Source organism: Tachyglossus aculeatus, chromosome 3, assembly GCF_015852505.1.
Source record: "Tachyglossus aculeatus isolate mTacAcu1 chromosome 3, mTacAcu1.pri, whole genome shotgun sequence".
NCBI lineage: Eukaryota > Metazoa > Chordata > Mammalia > Monotremata > Tachyglossidae > Tachyglossus > Tachyglossus aculeatus.
In genome coordinates this window covers 25,854,103-25,871,824 of record NC_052068.1, presented here as the reverse complement: position 1 = coordinate 25,871,824, position 17,722 = coordinate 25,854,103, and the positions used below count along the sequence as shown (strand labels likewise).

Sequence of the window (17,722 nt, the reverse complement as noted above, 5' to 3'; positions counted from 1 at the left end):
AAAAACTCATCACCAAATTATTCTACAGAGAAAGAAACTCAGTCTCTGTTTCCAAATCAGTAGATTTTCAGCAGGTTCTTTTTTGTATTTTACCCTACTTATTTTTTTTTTTTGCTATTCTTGGTGATGGTTCAAGAAAGGAACAAGTTATCGATGGAGTTGTTTAAAATGGTATTCGTTAAGTGCTTACTATGTGCCAGGCACTTATACTAAGCACTGGAATGGATAACAAGATAGGGTGGTCACAGTCCATGTCCCCCATGGGGCTCACAGTCTTAATCCCCATTTTTCAGATGAGGTAACTGAGGCACAGAGAAGTTAAGTAACAGTGGCAAAGTTGGGATTAATGGCCAAAGGGATAGACTGTAAGCCCACTGTTGGGTAGGGACTGTCTCTATATGTTGCCAACTTGTACTTCCCAAGCGCTTAGTACAGTGCTCTGCACACAGTAAGTGCTCAATAAATATGATTGATTGATTGATTGACAGAGCACAGGCTTGGGAGTCAGAGGACCTGGGTTCTAATCCCAGCTCCTCCATTTCTCTGCTGTGTGACCTTGGGCAAGTCGCTTAACTTCCCTGTGCCTCTGTTACCTCATCTGTAAAAATGGAGATTAAGACTGTGAGCCCCTCCGTGGGACAACCTGATCACCTTGTAACCTCCCCAGCGCTTAGAACAGTGCTTTGCACATAGTAAGCATTTAATAAACGCCGTCATTAAATAACACAATTACCACTATTATCAGCCCAGGTCCTCTGACTCCCAAGACCACTTGCTATTGTGAATCATTCTGAGTAAATGTTTAATGGGCAGTGATTTGATTGAAGAAAATCAAATCGACTTAGGGAATCGAAGCGTAATCGTTATTGCCCGCTTTCCCCCAAGACTGCCCTTGCCTGTATTTTAGTCCGTATAGTTCTTGGTTTACAGTTTGCAGAAACGAATCGCAGAGTGCCACTTTTGGCCTGTGGAGATCTCAAGAGTTCCTGTAGTTGCTGCCACCAAAGGAAAAGCTGGCAAAGCTGATAAGGTAAGTGTGATGAGTATATTTTGTAAGGAATATATAATAGTAAGGAATATATAACAGTAAGGAATATATAATATAAAGTAGTTGAATGACCTCCTGCTGAACAATGCTTGGCATATAGTAAGTGCTTAACAAATGCCATTATTATTATTATTATTACCTTCCTCTCGCTCCTATTAGGTGTGGTTTTTGCCTATCTTCCCCTAATTTCATGGGCAGGGAGTTTGTATCCCTCTAGATTGTAAGCTCACTGTGGGAGGGAATGCGTCTATTATATTGTTGTGTTGTGCTCTCCCAAGCACTGAGTGCGGTGCTCTGCACACAGTAAGCGCTCAATAAATATGGTTGATTGATTACTTCTGGTATACTATTCCCTAGTATCGTGTTTACCACTCAGTAGGCACTCAATACCAAATAATCCATTTTAAAATTTTGTGGTGCCCATTTCAGTCTTCTCCAGGAAGGATGCAACAGTGTGATTGAAGGGAAGGTTTCATCTTTCAGAGCTGGCTCCAAATAGTGAAATTTCAACCCACTAACATTCACAACAGTAAACTTGAGGATTCTTGAGCCTATTTGCCGTTGTCCATCACCTAATCTAGCTTGGCCTAGAAAGTCAGAAGGATCTGGGTGCTAAACCCTGCTCCCCCGCTTGTCTGCTGTGTGACCTTGGTTAAGTCACTTCACCTCTCCGTGCCTGTGTGACCTTGGTTAAGTCACTTCACCTCTCTGTGCCTTAGTTACCTCATCTGTAAATTGGGGATCAAGACTGTAAACCCCGTGTGGGACAGGAACTGTGTCCAAACTGAGTGGCTTGTATCTACTCCAGCACTTAGAACAGTGCTTGGCACATAATAAGCGCTTAGCAAATACCATTACTATTATTACTATTATCTTGATGAAAAGGGATGGGATTGTAGCCTCTACATACTTCTATAAAGTAAATATCCGGGTGCCCCGGCTTCTGATTACCTTTGCAGTTTACTCCAATAGGACTCCTGTTTGAGGAGAAAATTTATTGATGAAATTGATCATTTAGTCTACCGAGCATTTCTTTGGATTTCAGTTAACACTATGTCCTTTCAAGTAGTGATCCAAGGGTTTCCAGCCCCAGAACAAGGGGGGAACGTTACGAGCGGTGATTCAAATGGTTACGAACGGCGATTCAAATGGTTTGTCCCCACGGCCTTGTCTTTCTAGGGAGACGAGGAAGGACAGATTAGCTTCCATGGTGTGGCTTATGTTAACATGGTGCCTTTGCTGTATCCTGGCGTGAAGAGGATTCGAGGAGCTTTCCGTGTTTATGCCTACCAAGAGAGTGAGGTGTATGAAAAGGTGAGCGCTCAAACCTTATTAATTAACGGTATTAATTATTTGTATTAAGGTCTGCCTCCCCCTCTAGACTATAAGCTCGTTGTGGGCAGGGAACATGTTTACCACTCTTCCAAGTGCTTAGTACGGTGCTCCACACGCAGTCGGTGCGCAGAAATAGGATTGATTGATTGATCTCCACAGCACTTCTACTTATAGTCTTATGTTCAGTTGCTTTCCCTATCTGTAATTTCTTTTCATATCTGTCTCCTCAGTAGATTGTAATCCTTGAGGGCACCGATTGTGTTTATTGTCTTCTTTCAAGTGCTTAGTTCAGTGCTCTGCATGTAGTAAACACTCAATTGGGATTTGTTCAGCACTTACTACAGTGCTCTGCACATAGTAAGCGCTCAATAAATACAATTGATGATGATGCTAGGTGCCAGGGACTGTTCCAAGAAATGGGGTAGATACAAGCTAATCAGGTTGAATATAGTCTAGGTCCCACATGGAGCTCACAGTCTTAATTCCCACTTTGTGGATGAGGTAACCGAAGCACAGAGAGAAGTGACTTGCCCAGTAATAATAATAATAATAACAATAATGATGACATTTGTTAAGCACTTACTACGTGCAGAGCACTGTTCTAAGCGCTGGGGGGGGGATACAAGGTGATCAAGTTGTCCCACATGGGGCTCACAGTCTAAATCTCCATTTTACAGATGAGGTAACTGAGGCTCAGAGCAGTTAAGTGACTTGCCCAAGTTCACGCAGCAGACATGTGGTGAAGCTGGGATTCGAACCCATGACCTCTGACTCCAAAGCCCGGGCTCTTTCCACTGAGCCACGCTGCTTCTCTAAGGTCTGCTGTGTGCCCAAGGTCACACAGCAGACAAGTGGTAGAGCCGAGTTGAGAACCCAGGTCCTTCTTACTTCCAGACCCGTTCTGTAATAGTAATAATAATAATAATAATGGCATTTATTAAGCGCTTACTCTGTGCAAAGCAGTGTTCTAAGTGCTGGGGAGGTTACAAGGTGATCAGGTTGTCCCACGGGGGGCTCACAGCGTGGCTCAGTGGAAAGAGCCCGGGCTTTGGAGTCAGAGGTCATGGATTCAAGTCCCAGCTCCGCCAGTTGTCAGCTGTGTGTCTTTGGCCAAGTCACTTCACTTCTCTGGGCCTCAGTTACCTCATCTGGAAAACGGGGATTAAGACTGTGAGCCCCCCATGGACAACCTGATCACCTTGTAGCCTTCTCAGCACTTAGAACAGTGCTTTGCACATAGTAAGCGCTTAACAAATGCCATTATTGTTAATCCTCCTTTTACAGATGAGGTAACTGAGATACTGAGAAGTGAAGTGACTTGCCTAAAGTCACACCGCTGACAGTTGGCAGAGCCGGGATTTGAACCCATGACCTCTGACTCCGAAGCCCGGGCTCTTTCCACTGAGCCCCGCTGCTGTAGCCACTAGGCCAGTCTGCTTCTCAGTATGATTGATTGATTGGCTTTGCACTATATTTGCTTAATTACATTACCCTAGCATGCCTATTCTTGGAAATAATTGGTACTTTCTGGACCCTAGGGTTAATGTTATGGATTTAGAAGCAGTGTGGCTCAGTGGAAAGAGCCAGGGCTCGGGAGTCAGAGGACGTGGGTTCTAATCCCGGCTCCGCCGCTTGTGTGCTGTGTGACCTTGGGCAAGTCCCTTAACTTCTCTGTGCCTCCGTTTCCTCATCTGTAAAATGGGGATTAAAAGTGTGAGCATCACATAGGACAACCTGCTACCCCATTGCTTAGAACAGTGCTTGGCACATAGCGCTTAACAAATACCATAATAATAATTATTATTATTGTTGTTAATTAAAATATGTATTTTTATATATAACTGGCAGTGATGATCAGATTTTTAAAATTGGGGTAAAATAATTTCTAAAGTTTAGGTTTTATTTTAGCTTTCATCTTAATGGTTCACCAAGTTCATTCATCCAATCGTATTTATTGAACACTTACTGTGTGCAGTAAGCTCACAGTTCTTTTAGACTGTGAGCCCACCATTTAGACTGTGAGCCCACTGTTGGGTAGGGACTGTCTCTATATGTTGCCAACTTGTACTTCCCAAGCGCTTAGTACAGTGCTCTGCACACAGTAAGCACTCAATAAATGCTATTGATTGATTGATTGATTGCAGAGCACTGTACTGAGTGCTTGGGGGAGTACAATATAATAATAAACAGACACATTCCCTGCCCACAACGAGCTTACAGTCTAGAGGACTGTACATGCACAGTGATCTATACATGACAAATGTTGTTCAGTAACATTCGTCCTTTCCGGTGATGGCCAATGACTGAGACGGCTAAAATGTGCTTCCATCCCTGCACAGACCAGGGACCGCGTGTTAGGTGAATGTGATGATCGGTGCACTGTGGAAACCTGCGCTCCTTCCTCCTTGGAATGGTTTCCCAGTCTGACCATTGCAGGGATCTAGCTTTTCCCGGCTGCCTAGAGGTGGAAGAAGAGGCAGCCCTGTTCCTTGAAATTACCGCCCTGTCCCGCGCGTGTCCTAGGCAGACGTTCCTGTTGCCTCTGGCTCGGCTTTTTGTTGGTTTCTTTGTTCTGTTTTTTATTCCTTCTTTTCCATTTCCCCCGGTTCATCATCATCATCATCATCAATCGTATTTATTGAGCGCTTACTATGTGCAGAGCACTGTACTAAGCACTTGGGAAGTACAAATTGGCAACATAGTCCCTACCCAACAGTGGGCTCACAGTCTAAAAGGGGGAGACAGAGAACAAAACCAAACATACTACCAAAATAAAATAAATAGAATAGATATGTACAAGTAAAATAAATAAATAGAGTAATAAATATGTACAAACATATATACATATATACAGTTGCTGTGGGGAAGGGAAGGAGGTAAGATGGGGGGGGATGGAGAGGGGGACGAGGGGGAGAGGAAGGAAGGGGGTTTATGCAAAAAAGTGGAGGAAATGGTGCGGTTCCCGCTCCGGATCCGGGTTCCTCTTGCCTCTGGCTCTGCTTTTGGTTGTTTTCTTTGTTTAGTTTTGGTTTTTTTATGTCTTTTTCATTTCCCCCTGGTTGACGCAAAAAAGTGGAGGAAATGGTGCAGTGGGGTAGGGGGCTCAAGGAGGAAGGGCTGAACCTCTTCCCTCTTCCTCCTCCTCTTCCACCACTGCTCTCTTCCCCTCCCACCCCAGCCCGACCCAACCCCTGGCCTCTACAGTCCCAGAAGGAGGGGTCTGTCTGGCATGGAAGCGGTTTAGGGGGTGGGAGGAGCAGCAGCATCCGCAAGGTACCCACAGAGCTGTATTTAAAATGAATCAATTTGAAGACGAGAGAGCTATAAGTATGGTGAAGGAACAGATGTGGGGATCAGGGAGGGGTGGATGAGGTTTGGGCCTGGGGAAGGGGACCAGGAACCGTGAAAGCTGTGGTAACCAAGGGGTCTGGGCTTGTCAGGAGGGGAGCTACTTTCCTGGAGAATTCCTCCCCTCTTCCTATCTGTCAGAACCACCCCACTCCCCACCTGGAGAATTCCTCCCTCTTCACACCACCGCTCCCCCCACCTTCAAAACCATCTTAAAATTACAGCATGGCTCAGTAGAAAGAGCCCGGGCTTTGGATTCAGCGGTCATGGGTCCAAATCCCGGCTCCGCCAACTGTCAGCTGGGTGACTTTGGGCAAGTCACTTCACTTCTCTGGGCCTCAGTTACCTTATCTGTAAAATGGGGATTAAAACCGTGAGCCCCCCCATGGGACAACCTGATCACCTTGTAGCCTCCCCAGCGCTTAGAACAGTGCTTCGCACATAGTAAGTGCTTAACAAATACCATCATAATTATTATTTCCTCCTAGAGGTCTTCCCCAACCAAACCCTCATTTCCTCTTCTCCCTCTCATTCATTCATTCAGTTGTATCTATTGAGCACTTACTGTGTGCAGAGCACTGGACTAAGAGCTTGGGAAATAAAAATCGGCAACATATAGAGATGGTCCCTACCCAACAGTGGGCTCATCTCTCCTGGGGATTCAGAGAATTGGTGTAAGCTCGCGGTGAGCAGGGAATGTGTCTGTTTATTGTTAGATTGTACTCTCCCAAGCGCTTAGTACAGTGTTCCACGCACAGTAAGCGCTCAGTAAATGTGATTGACCGACTAGACTCTGGAAACCAGCTCGGCCTGGGGTCTCTGGGGTAGCCGAGGCTGTCGACTAGTGTGATCCAAAACTCTGAGGGGAAATGCCAAGCCAATTTGTTCTCCTCAGACCCTGCCCCTGAACCTAAAGAGCCATCGGCACCCCCTTGTCCAGTCATCATCATCATCATCATCATCATCATCATCAATCGTATTTATTGAGCGCTTACTATGTGCAGAGCACTGTACTAAGCGCTTGGGAAGTACAAATTGGCAACATAGAGAGACAGTCCCTACCCAACAGTGGGCTCACAGTCTAAAAGGGGGAGACAGAGAACAAAACCAAACATACTAACAAAATAAAATAAATAGAATAGATATGTACAAGTAAAATAAATAAATAGAGTAATAAATATGTACAACCATATATACATATATACAGGTGCTGTGGGGAAGGGAAGGAGGTAAGATGGGGGGATGGAGAGGGGGACGAGGGGGAGAGGAAGGAAAGGGGCTCAGTCTGGGAAGGCCTCCTGGAGGAGGTGAGCTCTCAGCAGGGCCTTGAAGGGAGGAAGAGAGCGAGCTTGGCGAATGGGCAGAGGGAGGGCATTCCAGGCCCGGGGGATGACGTGGGCCGGGGGTCGATGGCAGGACAGGTGAGAACGAGGTATGGTGAGGAGAACGAGGTACGGTGAGGTACAGTCATGGTGACACTCAAATGAGGGAATCCCCGACAATGAAAGTAAGCCCATTTTTGCCTTTCTTTTTCAGACAAAGTGGCTGTTCAGTGCTTTCCGCGATGCGGGGCACCAGGCCAATCTGAACAGCAGGTTGGGAGCCATGGGTGGAAATTCCTTGCAAAGTAAATCAATTCTTACAAAGAACCAAAAGGAGGAAAGAGGAATCAAAGAAAGAGACAACGTAAGGAAGGTGAGTGTGTCGGGGATCTCCCCGCTGCAAGGAATTCAGTCTTCGAAACCGATTCGCCGCCTTGAAATTTCCAAGAACTTATAGCAGGTGCAGTAGGGGAAGTTATATAGGATGTTGCAGTATAAGCATTGGTACAGCACTTAGAACAGTGCTTTGCACACAGTAAGTGCTTAACAAATGCCATCATCATTATTATTATTACAGCTTCTCCCACACTTTCCCAATGTAATAAGGCAACTGTTATAATAATAATAATAATGATGGTATTTGTTAAGCGCTTACTATGTGCAAAGCACCATTCTAAGCGCTGGGGGGATACAAGGTGATCAGGTTGTCCCACGTGGGGCTCACAGTCTTAATCCCCATTTTACAGATGAGGTAACTGAGGCACAGAGAAGTTAAATGGCTTGCCCAAGGTCACACAGCTGACAATAATAATAATAATAATAATGATGGCATTTATTAAGCACTTACTATGTGTACAGCACTGTTCTAAGCGCTGGGGTAGATACAAGGTAATCAAGTTGTCCCATGTGGGGCTCACAGACTTAATCCCCATTTTCCAGATGAGGTAACTGAGGCACAGAGAAGTCAAGTGACTTGCCCAAGGTCACACAGCTGACATGTGGCGGAGCCGGGATTTGAACCCATGACCTCTGACTCCAAAGCCCGGGCTCTTTCCACTGGGCCACGCTGCCCAGTCTCCCTCCCTCCAGTTTCTCCCCTCTCCTATACATACTTCATTCTTGGAAAACATTTACTACGTATTTACTATTCTTTTTATTTTGCTAATGATGTGCATCGAGCTTTAATTCTACTTGTTCTGACGATTTTGACACCTGTCTCCATGTTTTGTTGTCTGTGTCCCCCTTCTAGACTGTGAGCCCGTTGTTGGGTAGGAACCGTCTCTATATGTTGCCGACTTGTACTTCCCAAGGCTTAGTACAGTGCTCTGCACACAGTAAACGCTCAATAAATACGATTGAATGAATGAATTCTGCTATCCCATATCGTTTTTCTAAAACATTGTTTTGTAACTGTCTCCCGTCTCTTCTCAAACCTCCAATGGTTCCCCATTCCTCTCTGCAACAAGTTTTAGACTGTGAGCCCACTGTTGGGTAGGGACTGTCTCTATATGTTGCCAACTTGTACTTCCCAAGTGCTTAGTACAGTGCTCTGCACATAGTAAGCGCTCAATAAATACGATTGATTGATTGAAGGAGTGTGGCTCAGTGGAAAAGAGCCCGGGCTTTGGAGTCAGAGGTCATGGGTTCAAATCCCGGCTCTGCCAATTGTCAGCTGTGTGACTTTGGGCAAGTCACTTAACTTCTCTGTGCCTCAGTTACCTCATCTGTAAAATGGGGATGAAGACTGTGAGCCCCCCGTGGGACAATCTGATCCCTTTGTAGCCTCCCCAGCACTTAGAACAGTGCTTTGCACATAGTAAGCGCTTAATAAATGCCATTATTATTATTATTATTATTATTATTGATTAGAGAGTCCATTCATTCATTCATTCATTCAGTCCTGACCAGCGACTTCAAGGGATGACGTCCACTCTCTCCCTCTTACTCTTCCACTCAGTTTCCATTATATCCGAGCTTGCACTCTTCATTTCTCTCAAGGTAACGCACTATCTCACTCTCATCTCTCTCTCCTCCATACCACAGTTCTTCCCGTCGTTAAAGCCCTTCTTGAATCCCCCCCTTTCCCCGATTTCCCCCCTTTTCCCCGATTAATTTATCTTCTCTCAACTGAGAGCTCATCACTTTTCTGCTACCTCCACACTTAAGCACTCACAGCCACCCATAGCACGTCTATGTCAATGCCTGTGCACCTATATATATGTATATAAATCTGTACATATTTATTACTCTATTTATATATTTATTTTACTTGTACATATCTATTCTATTTTATTTTGTTAGTATGTTTGGTTTTGTCCTCTGTCTCCCCCTTCTAGAATAGATATGTACAAGTAAAATAAATATATAAATAGAGTAATAAATATGTACAGACATATACACACATATACAGGTGCACAGGCATTGACATAGACGTGCTATGGGTGGCTGTGAGTGCTTAAGTGTGGAGGTTGCACAAAAGTGATGAGCTCTCAGTTCACTCAATCATATTTATTGAGCGCTTACTGTGTGCAGAGCACTGTACTAAGCGCTTGGTAAGTACAAGTCGGCAACATATAGAGACAGTCCCTACCCACCAGTGGGCTCACAGTCTAAAAGGGGGAGACAGAGAACAAAACCAAACATACTAACAAAATAAAATAAATAGAATAGATATGTACAAGTAAAATAAATAAATAAATAAATAGAGTAATAAATATGTACAAACATATATACAGGATATATGTATATCCTGTATATATGTATATATACTATATATATATATATATACACATATATGTATATATACAGCACAGTCTTAGTCCCCATTTTACAGATGAGGTAACTGAGAAACAGAGAAGTTAAATAACTTGCCGAAGGTCACACAGCAGACAAGTGGAGGGGCTGGGACTAGAACCTAGGTCCTTCTGACTCCCAAGACCATGCTCTATCCACTAGGCCACACTGCACGTTTACTTTGTGCCGAGCACTATACTAAGCGCGTGAAGATACTGGACCCCTTTTAGACTGTGAGCCCACTGTTGGGTAGGGACTGTCTCTATATATTGCCAATTTGTACTTCCCAAGCGCTGAGTACAGTGCTCTGCACATAGTAAGCGCTCAATAAATACGACTGATGATGATGACTCTTAAATTGTTCTTGTCTTATTTCTCCTAGCAGAATTCTACCATCAAATCTCAGAGTTCAGACACCCCACTGGAAGCCGAACCCCTTGTGATCCAGAATCAGGAAGGGCAGGTAACAACGTTTTAAAGCCTCGAAAAGACAGGCCACAGTTCATTCGGTAAATTCTCACTGTTGGTGCATCACTACGCTTCATCGCAGAGAGTTTCAGAGCCTGGATGATGAAGGATGGAGGAGGGAATCTCCGGTCAAGAGTGACAGAGGCCCTGCTGAGAGCTCACCTCCTCCAGGAGGCCTTCCCAGACTGAGCCCCTTCCTTCCTCCCCCCCTCGTCCCCCTCTCCATCCCCCCATCTTACCTCCTTCCCTTCCCCACAGCACCTGTATATATGTATATATGGTTGTACATATTTTTTACTCTATTTATTTATTTATTTTATTTGTACGTATCTATTCTATTTACTTTATTTTGTTAGTATGTTTGGTTTTGTTCTCTGTCTCCCCCTTTTAGACTGTGAGCCCACTGTTGGGTAGGGACTGTCTCTCTATGTTGCCAATTTGTACTTCCCAAGCACTTAGTAGAGTGCTCTGCACATAGTAAGCGCTCAATAAATACGATTGATGATGATGATGATGATGACAGATTATCCTCGATCTTGAGACTCTGGGATGGGGAACCTGTGCAGAGAAATTGACTTTAATGATAGTGGTTCTCTCAGGGCATCTTGCACTCTCTCACCTCTGCCAGTTGTATTTGTGTTGGGGAGAAGAGTACACCAAATAAGTGGTCTGACAGGGCTGTGGCATACTGTGAAAGTGCACATGACGGGTTTTTTTGCATTCAGAACCTATTTTCGGCGAAATTGAATTTAGGATAGCACCGTTTATGTGCTGCAGTGCTGTACTTCAGCACATTGTTGCCTCAGTAATTGCTGCGCTCTTTGCTACCCTTGTTTGATGATGATGGCATTTGTTAAGCGCTTACTATGTGCAAAGCACTGTTCTAAGCGCTGGGGAGGTTACAAGGTGATCAGGTTGTCCCTCATGGGGTTCACAGTCTTCATCCCCATTTTACAGATGAGGGAACTGAGGCCCAGAGAAGTGAAGTGACTTGCCCAAAGTGACACAGCTGACAAGTGGCAGAGCTGGGATTTGAACCCATGTCCTCTGACTCCAAAGCCCGGGCTCTTTCCACTGAGCCCCGCTGCTTCTCCTTGTTTGCCAGCTGTTTTTCAGAATTCCCCCTGGGACTGTCTGCCTTACGACTCGGCAGGTATTTCCCTACTTGTGGAGCTGGGACTAGACCTCGGGTCCGGTGATTTCCAGAGCAATGCTCTTTCCACTGGACCACCAGCAGGATATGATTATAAATCCTTCAGAACTAGCCGCGTGTCCTTTGGAAATACTGAAATGGAAAATTTGCATAATTAGGATTGCAAAAAAGTAGCATTTTACTACTGAAATAAGGGGTATCTTTCTAAAGGATCCATTCAGTTCTCACAGTAATGACCGGGCTGCCCTTTATTTACTGGGATTACAAATTTGCTTTAAACTTTTTTTTTAATGATATTTGTTAAGTGCTTACTGTGTGCCCAGCACTGTACCAAGCACTGGGGTAGATACAAGGTAATCAGGTTGAACACAGTCCGTGTCCCACATGAGGCTCACAGTCCTAATCCCCATTTTACAGATGAGGAAACTGAGACCCGGAAAAATGTAGGGACTCACCCAAGGTCAGACAGCAGACAAGTGGTGGAGCTGGGATTTGACACCCAAATCTACATCTCCTCCCCTGCTCTCTCCCCCTCCCTCCAGGCTCGTATCTCCTCCTGCCCTCGGGACATCTCCACCTGGATGTCCACCCGCTACCTAAAACTCAACATGTCCAAGACTGAGCTCCTTATCTTCCCTCCCAAACCCTGCCCTCTCTCTGACTTTCCCATCACTGTGGACGACACTACCATCCTTCCCGTCTCACAAGCCCGCAACCTTGGTGTCATCCTTTATTACTCTATTTATTTATTTATTTATTTTACTTGTACATATCTATTCTGTTTTATTTTGTTAGTATGTTTGGTATTGTTCTCTGTCTCCCCCTTTTAGACTGTGAGCCCACTGTTGGGTAGGGACTGTCTCTATATGTTGCCAACTTGTACTTCCCAAGAGCTTAGTACAGTGCTCTGCGCACAGTAAGTGCTCAATAAATACTATTGATTGATTGATTGATCCTTGACTCCACTCTCTCATTCACCCCACACGTCCAATCTGTCACCCAAACCTGCTGGTCTCACCTTCACAACATCGCCAAGATTCGCCCTTTCCTCTCCATCCAAACCGCTACCTTGTTGGTACAATCTCTCATCGTATCCCGACTGGATTACTGCATCAGCCTCCTTTCTGATCTCCCAACCTCCTGTCCCTCCCCGCTTCAGTCTATACTTCACTCTGCTGCCCGGATTATCTTTCTACAGAAATGCTCTGGGCATGTCACCCCCCTCCTCAAAACTCTCCAGTGGTTGTCTAATCAACCTTCACATGAAGCAAAAACTCCTCACTATTAACTTCATAGTTCTCCATCCCCTCGCCCCCTCCTACCTCACCTCCCTTCTGTCCTTCTCCAGCCCAGCCCGCACCCTCCGCTCCTCTACCGCTAACCTCCTCACTGTGCCTCGTTCTCGCCTGTCCCGCTTCCGACCCCCGGCCCACGTCCTACCTCTGGCCTGGAATGCCCTCCCACCTCACATCCACCAAACTAGCTCTCTTCCTCCCTTCAAAGCCCTACTGAGAGCTCACCTCCTCCAGGAGGCCTTCCCAGACTGAGCACTCCTTTTCCTCTGCTCCTCCTCCCCTCCTCATCACCCCTACTCCCTCTCTCTGCTCTACCGCCTTCCCCGCCCCACAGCACTTGTGTATAGTTGTGCATATTTATTGTTCTATTTATTTTATTATGTGTACATATCTATAATTCTGTTCATCTATTTTGATGCTATTGATGCCTGTCTACTTCATCATCATCATCAATCGTATTTATTGAGCGCTTACTATGTGCAGAGCACTGTACTAAGTGCTTGGGAAGTACAAATGTTTTGTTGTCTGTCTCCCCCTTCTAGACTGTGAACCTGTTGTTGGGTAGGGACCGTCTCTATCTGTTGCCGAATTGTACTTTCCAAGCGCTTAGTACAGTGTTCTGCACACAGTAAGCGCTCAATAAATGCGATTGAATGAATGAATGAATGAATGAAGGCCCGTCTGATTCCCAGGTCTGTGCTCAATCTACCAGGCCCTGCTGCTTCTCTGTTAGAATATAATCTGAAAACAAAAAATTCCATATTTCAGTATCAGTAAGGTTCAAGAAGGAGCAGCAGGGGAAACTTCAAACGCTTTACTAGTGTTCAGTATATCAGTGGTTTTCTGAAATGAGTAACAAGAGAAATTTTTCTTCACAGCAATATGTAGAAGCAGGGACATTCCTCGTGTTGGAGATAGAACTGGATAAAGCCTTGGTACCCAAACGAATGCCGGAGGAGCTCGCCAGCCGGTGGGTACGGGGAATGGTATTCCAAAATAGTGGGGGAAATTGGAAGCAGCTGGATTGAGTGGAAGTTGGAAATTCCCCCTCTTGACTGTAAGCTCCTCGTGGGCAAGGGACATAGCTACCAACTCTGTTGTACTCTTCCAAGCGCTTAGTACAGTGATTTGCACACAGTCAGCATGCAATCGATACCTCTGAGTCCAAGTTCTAATCCCAACTCATCTGTTGTGGTTTCTAGGCCGTGTTTTTTTATTTTATGGTATTTAAGTGCTTACTATGTAAATGCTGGGGTGGATGCGAGGTAATCAGGTTGGACCCAGACCATATCCCACATGGGGTTTGACGGATGAGGTAACTGAGGCACAGAGAAATTAAGTGACTTGCCCAAGTTCACACAACTGACAAGTGGCGGAGCCACACAAATCTTTTAGTAGCAGCGTGGCCTAGTGAAAAGAACACAGGCTTGGTTATCTTGTATCTACCCCAGCGCTTAGTACAGTGCCTGGCACATGGTAAGTGCCTAACAAATACCATTTTAAAAAAAGCGATCTTATTCTTTGTAGCACATTTAAACTGAGGTGATGTAAACATACTGTGGAGGGCAATGTTAGCCACTGTTTTGGGAATAAAAATATTGGAATTTTACATGCAAGGAATTTCATACTCTGCAATATAATGTAATATAATGTAATGTAATATAATGTAATATACAATATAATGTATTATAATATAATGTATTATATGCTGGAGAAGCAGTGTGGCTCAATGGAAAGAGCACAGGCTTGGGAGTCAGAGGTCATGGGTCATGAGTTCAAATCCCCGCTCCGCCAATTGTCAGCTGTGTGACTTTGGGCAAGTCACTTCACTTCTCTGGGCCTCAGTTCCCTCGTCTGTAAAATGGGGATGAAGACTGTGAGCCCCCTGTGGCACAATCTGATCACCTTGTAACCTCCCCAGCGCTTAGAACAGTGCTTTGCACATAGTAAGCGCTTAACAAATGCCATTATTATTATTATTATAATGTATTTACCCTTGGAATTATTTTAATCTTTATTGCACCATGAAAGGTGTTCACCACTTGCTTCCTCCTACCTGCAAATCCCTCTCCCTCTAAATCTTCAGGCCATCATTCTTCCAGTCCTCAAAGCCCTTCTCAACGACCACCTCTTCTAGGAGCTCTTTCCCGATTAATTTTTGGTCTTCTCAGTCATATCAGTCACAAAGCAGTGTTGCCTAGTGGTTAGAGCATGGGCCTGGGCGTCAGAAGGACCTGGATTCTCATCCCAGCCAACCACTTGTCTGCTGTGTTACTTGGGCAAGTCATTTAATTTCTCTGTGCCTCAGCTACCTCATCTGTAAAATGGGGATTAAGGCTGTGAGCCGCATTTTGGGCATGGATTGGGTCCACCCTGGTTAATTTTTTCTACCCCAGCACTTAGAATAATAATAATAATAATAATAATAATAATAATAATAATAATAATAATGGCATTTGTTAAGCATTTAGTATGTGCCAAGCACTGTTCTAAGCACTGAGCACTGTTCAAGAACAATGCCTGGCATATAGTAAGTGTGTAACAAGTGCCTTAAAAAAATCCTCCCAACCATCACTCAGTATCCCTGCACCACCTCCACACTTTGGCACAATCATCAATCGTATTTATTGAGCGCTTACTGTGTGCAGAGCACTGTACTAAGCGCTTGGGGTCACAATCATCTGTAGCATTTCTGTTCATAAACACATGCATACGGTTTAATGTAGTCAATCAATCAGTGGTATTGATTGAGCACTCTCTGTGTGCGGAACGCTGCATTAAGCACTTGGGAGAGCACAATACAGCACGGTTGTTAGACAAGTTCCCTTCCCATCCGCGTATTTGTCTTTCCATTCTTTTTCCTCCTTTTTATGAAGTATTTTGTATTGGTCTTTCCTGCTACATTTTACGATCCTTTGCTCTAAACTGTGATTTAAAATCTCTCTGGGAAAAGAAGTAAAAAGCTGCAGGCAAGAATCATCATCATCATCATCAATCGTATTTATTGAGTGCTTACTATGTGCAGAGCACTGTACTAAGCACTAAGAATGTGATAATGATAAGCTGAGGGTTACTTTGAAGAAACAGGGCTACAGGAGAGGAAGGTGAGAAAATTGAACAATTAAAACGTACAGTCGAAGGGTGTGTTTTTTCTCAAGGAACAACCCTCTTACTTAGTAATATGTAACCAACATGGATTTCAGTGGCTTGGTAGTAGGACTGATTGAGAATGTTAAAAGAGCTTCAGTTCAACCTCACACAGTCCTTTATGGTAGCACCAGATACTTTTTCAAGACACCTGACTCAATAAGGAAGGATAATAAAGGAGAAGGAACATAGCTCAATACTCCACACATTCAGCAAGGATGTTTTCAACAGCGTCACTAAACGTATTTGTTACTTTTCTTAAACTCCCCCTAATTCGTAACCTTTTTTGTCATTCACTTCCTAAGGATGTTTCTGTGACAAATATCAGAAATGTACAGCATGGCACTCTGGATAGAGAACAGGCCTGGGAGTTAGAAGGTCATGGGTTCTAATCCCGTATGCACCGTCTTTTGGCTGTGTGACCCGGGGCAAGTCACTTTACTTCTCTGTGCCTCAGTTACCTCATCTGTAAAACGGAGATCGAGACTGTGAGCCCCACGTGGGACAGGGACTGGGTCCAACCCCATTTGCTCGCATCCACCCCAGCCCTTAGTGTAGTGCCTGCCACATAGCGCTTAACAGATACCGTAAGGATAATAATGATAATAACTGAACAACGCCTCTCCTCTTTCTTTTACAGAGTTAAGGAAATGATTCCTCCGCGGCCTCCGTTAACTCGCAGGACGGGAGGTGCTCAGAAGGCAGGTGCCAAAGTGGACAACATCAGTAACTGGCTATTAACCAAAGGGTAGTGATACGGTGCCACATGTCATAAAGAGAAACAGGGATGCCCCTCAGGGTTTCTTTACTACAACCAGTACTGCTCTGGACAAACTATGTTAGCAATAGCTAGCCTTGGTCTATCAGAAAAAGGCCGGACTTGTTTTGGCAACACTAATTTGATCACTCTTACAGTTTCCACATCAGTCGCTGGCCTTTGACTCATCATTTAATTCAATTCAATCGTTTATTGAGCGCTCACTGTGTGCAGAGCACTGTCCTAAGCGCTTGGGAGAGTACAATATAAAAATAAACACATTCCCTGTCATCATCATCATCAGTCGTATTTATTGAGCGCTTACTATGTGCAGAGCACTGTACTAAGCGCTTGGGAAGTACAAATTGGCAACATATAGAGACAGTCCCTACCCAACAGTGGGCTCACAGTCTAAAAGGGGGTCCACAACAAGCTTACAGTCTAGAGAAGATAGGCTTACTTTGTTAGCAATTTATTCTCCTTTTCCATTCTTCCTTGCTCTCCATCCCCCTCATCTTACCTCCTTCCCTTCCCCACAGCACCTGTATATATGTATATATGTTTGTACATATTTATTACTCTATTTATTTATTTATTTTACTTGTACATGTATATTCTATTTATTTTATTTTGTTAGTATGGTTTTGTTCTCTGTCTCCCCCTTTTAGACTTTGAGCCCACTGTTGGGTAGGGACTGTCTCTATATGTTGCCAATTTGTACTTCCCAAGCACTTAGTACAGTGCTCTGCACATAGTAAGCGCTCAATAAATACGATTGATGATGATGATATCTATCCTATTTATTTTATTTTGTTAGTATGGTTTTGTTCTCTGTCTCCCCCTTTTAGACTGTGAGCCCACTGTTGGGTAGGGACTGTCTCTATATGTTGCCAACTTGTACTTCCCAAGCGCTTAGTACAGTGCTCTGCACACAGTAAGCGCTCAATAAATACGACATTGATTGCTTGATTGCTCCCCCGTCTCTGTATCCCAACAGCCCCGATTCTATTTTGTTTTATATTTCAAGATCTAATTTCCTCTCTACTGCTTGGATTT

At 44.4% G+C, this 17,722-nt stretch overlaps 1 protein-coding gene across 4 annotated transcripts in view; it reads left to right on the top strand.

Moving 5' to 3' along the window:
* The window catches only part of CFAP70 (cilia and flagella associated protein 70), an 86,655-nt gene that overhangs the window by 28,244 nt on the left and 40,689 nt on the right, over positions 1–17,722 (top strand). For 3 of the 4 annotated variants that reach the window (XM_038743998.1, XM_038743997.1, XM_038743996.1), the window contains exons 8-13: positions 931–1,030; positions 2,228–2,362; positions 7,268–7,426; positions 10,229–10,309; positions 13,641–13,732; positions 16,550–16,610. In XM_038743998.1, the coding sequence (XP_038599926.1) occupies positions 931–1,030; positions 2,228–2,362; positions 7,268–7,426; positions 10,229–10,309; positions 13,641–13,732; positions 16,550–16,610 (628 nt within the window). The remainder of the gene's footprint in view (positions 1–930; positions 1,031–2,227; positions 2,363–7,267; positions 7,427–10,228; positions 10,310–13,640; positions 13,733–16,549; positions 16,611–17,722) is intronic. The other variant, XM_038743994.1, reaches the window with a different exon arrangement.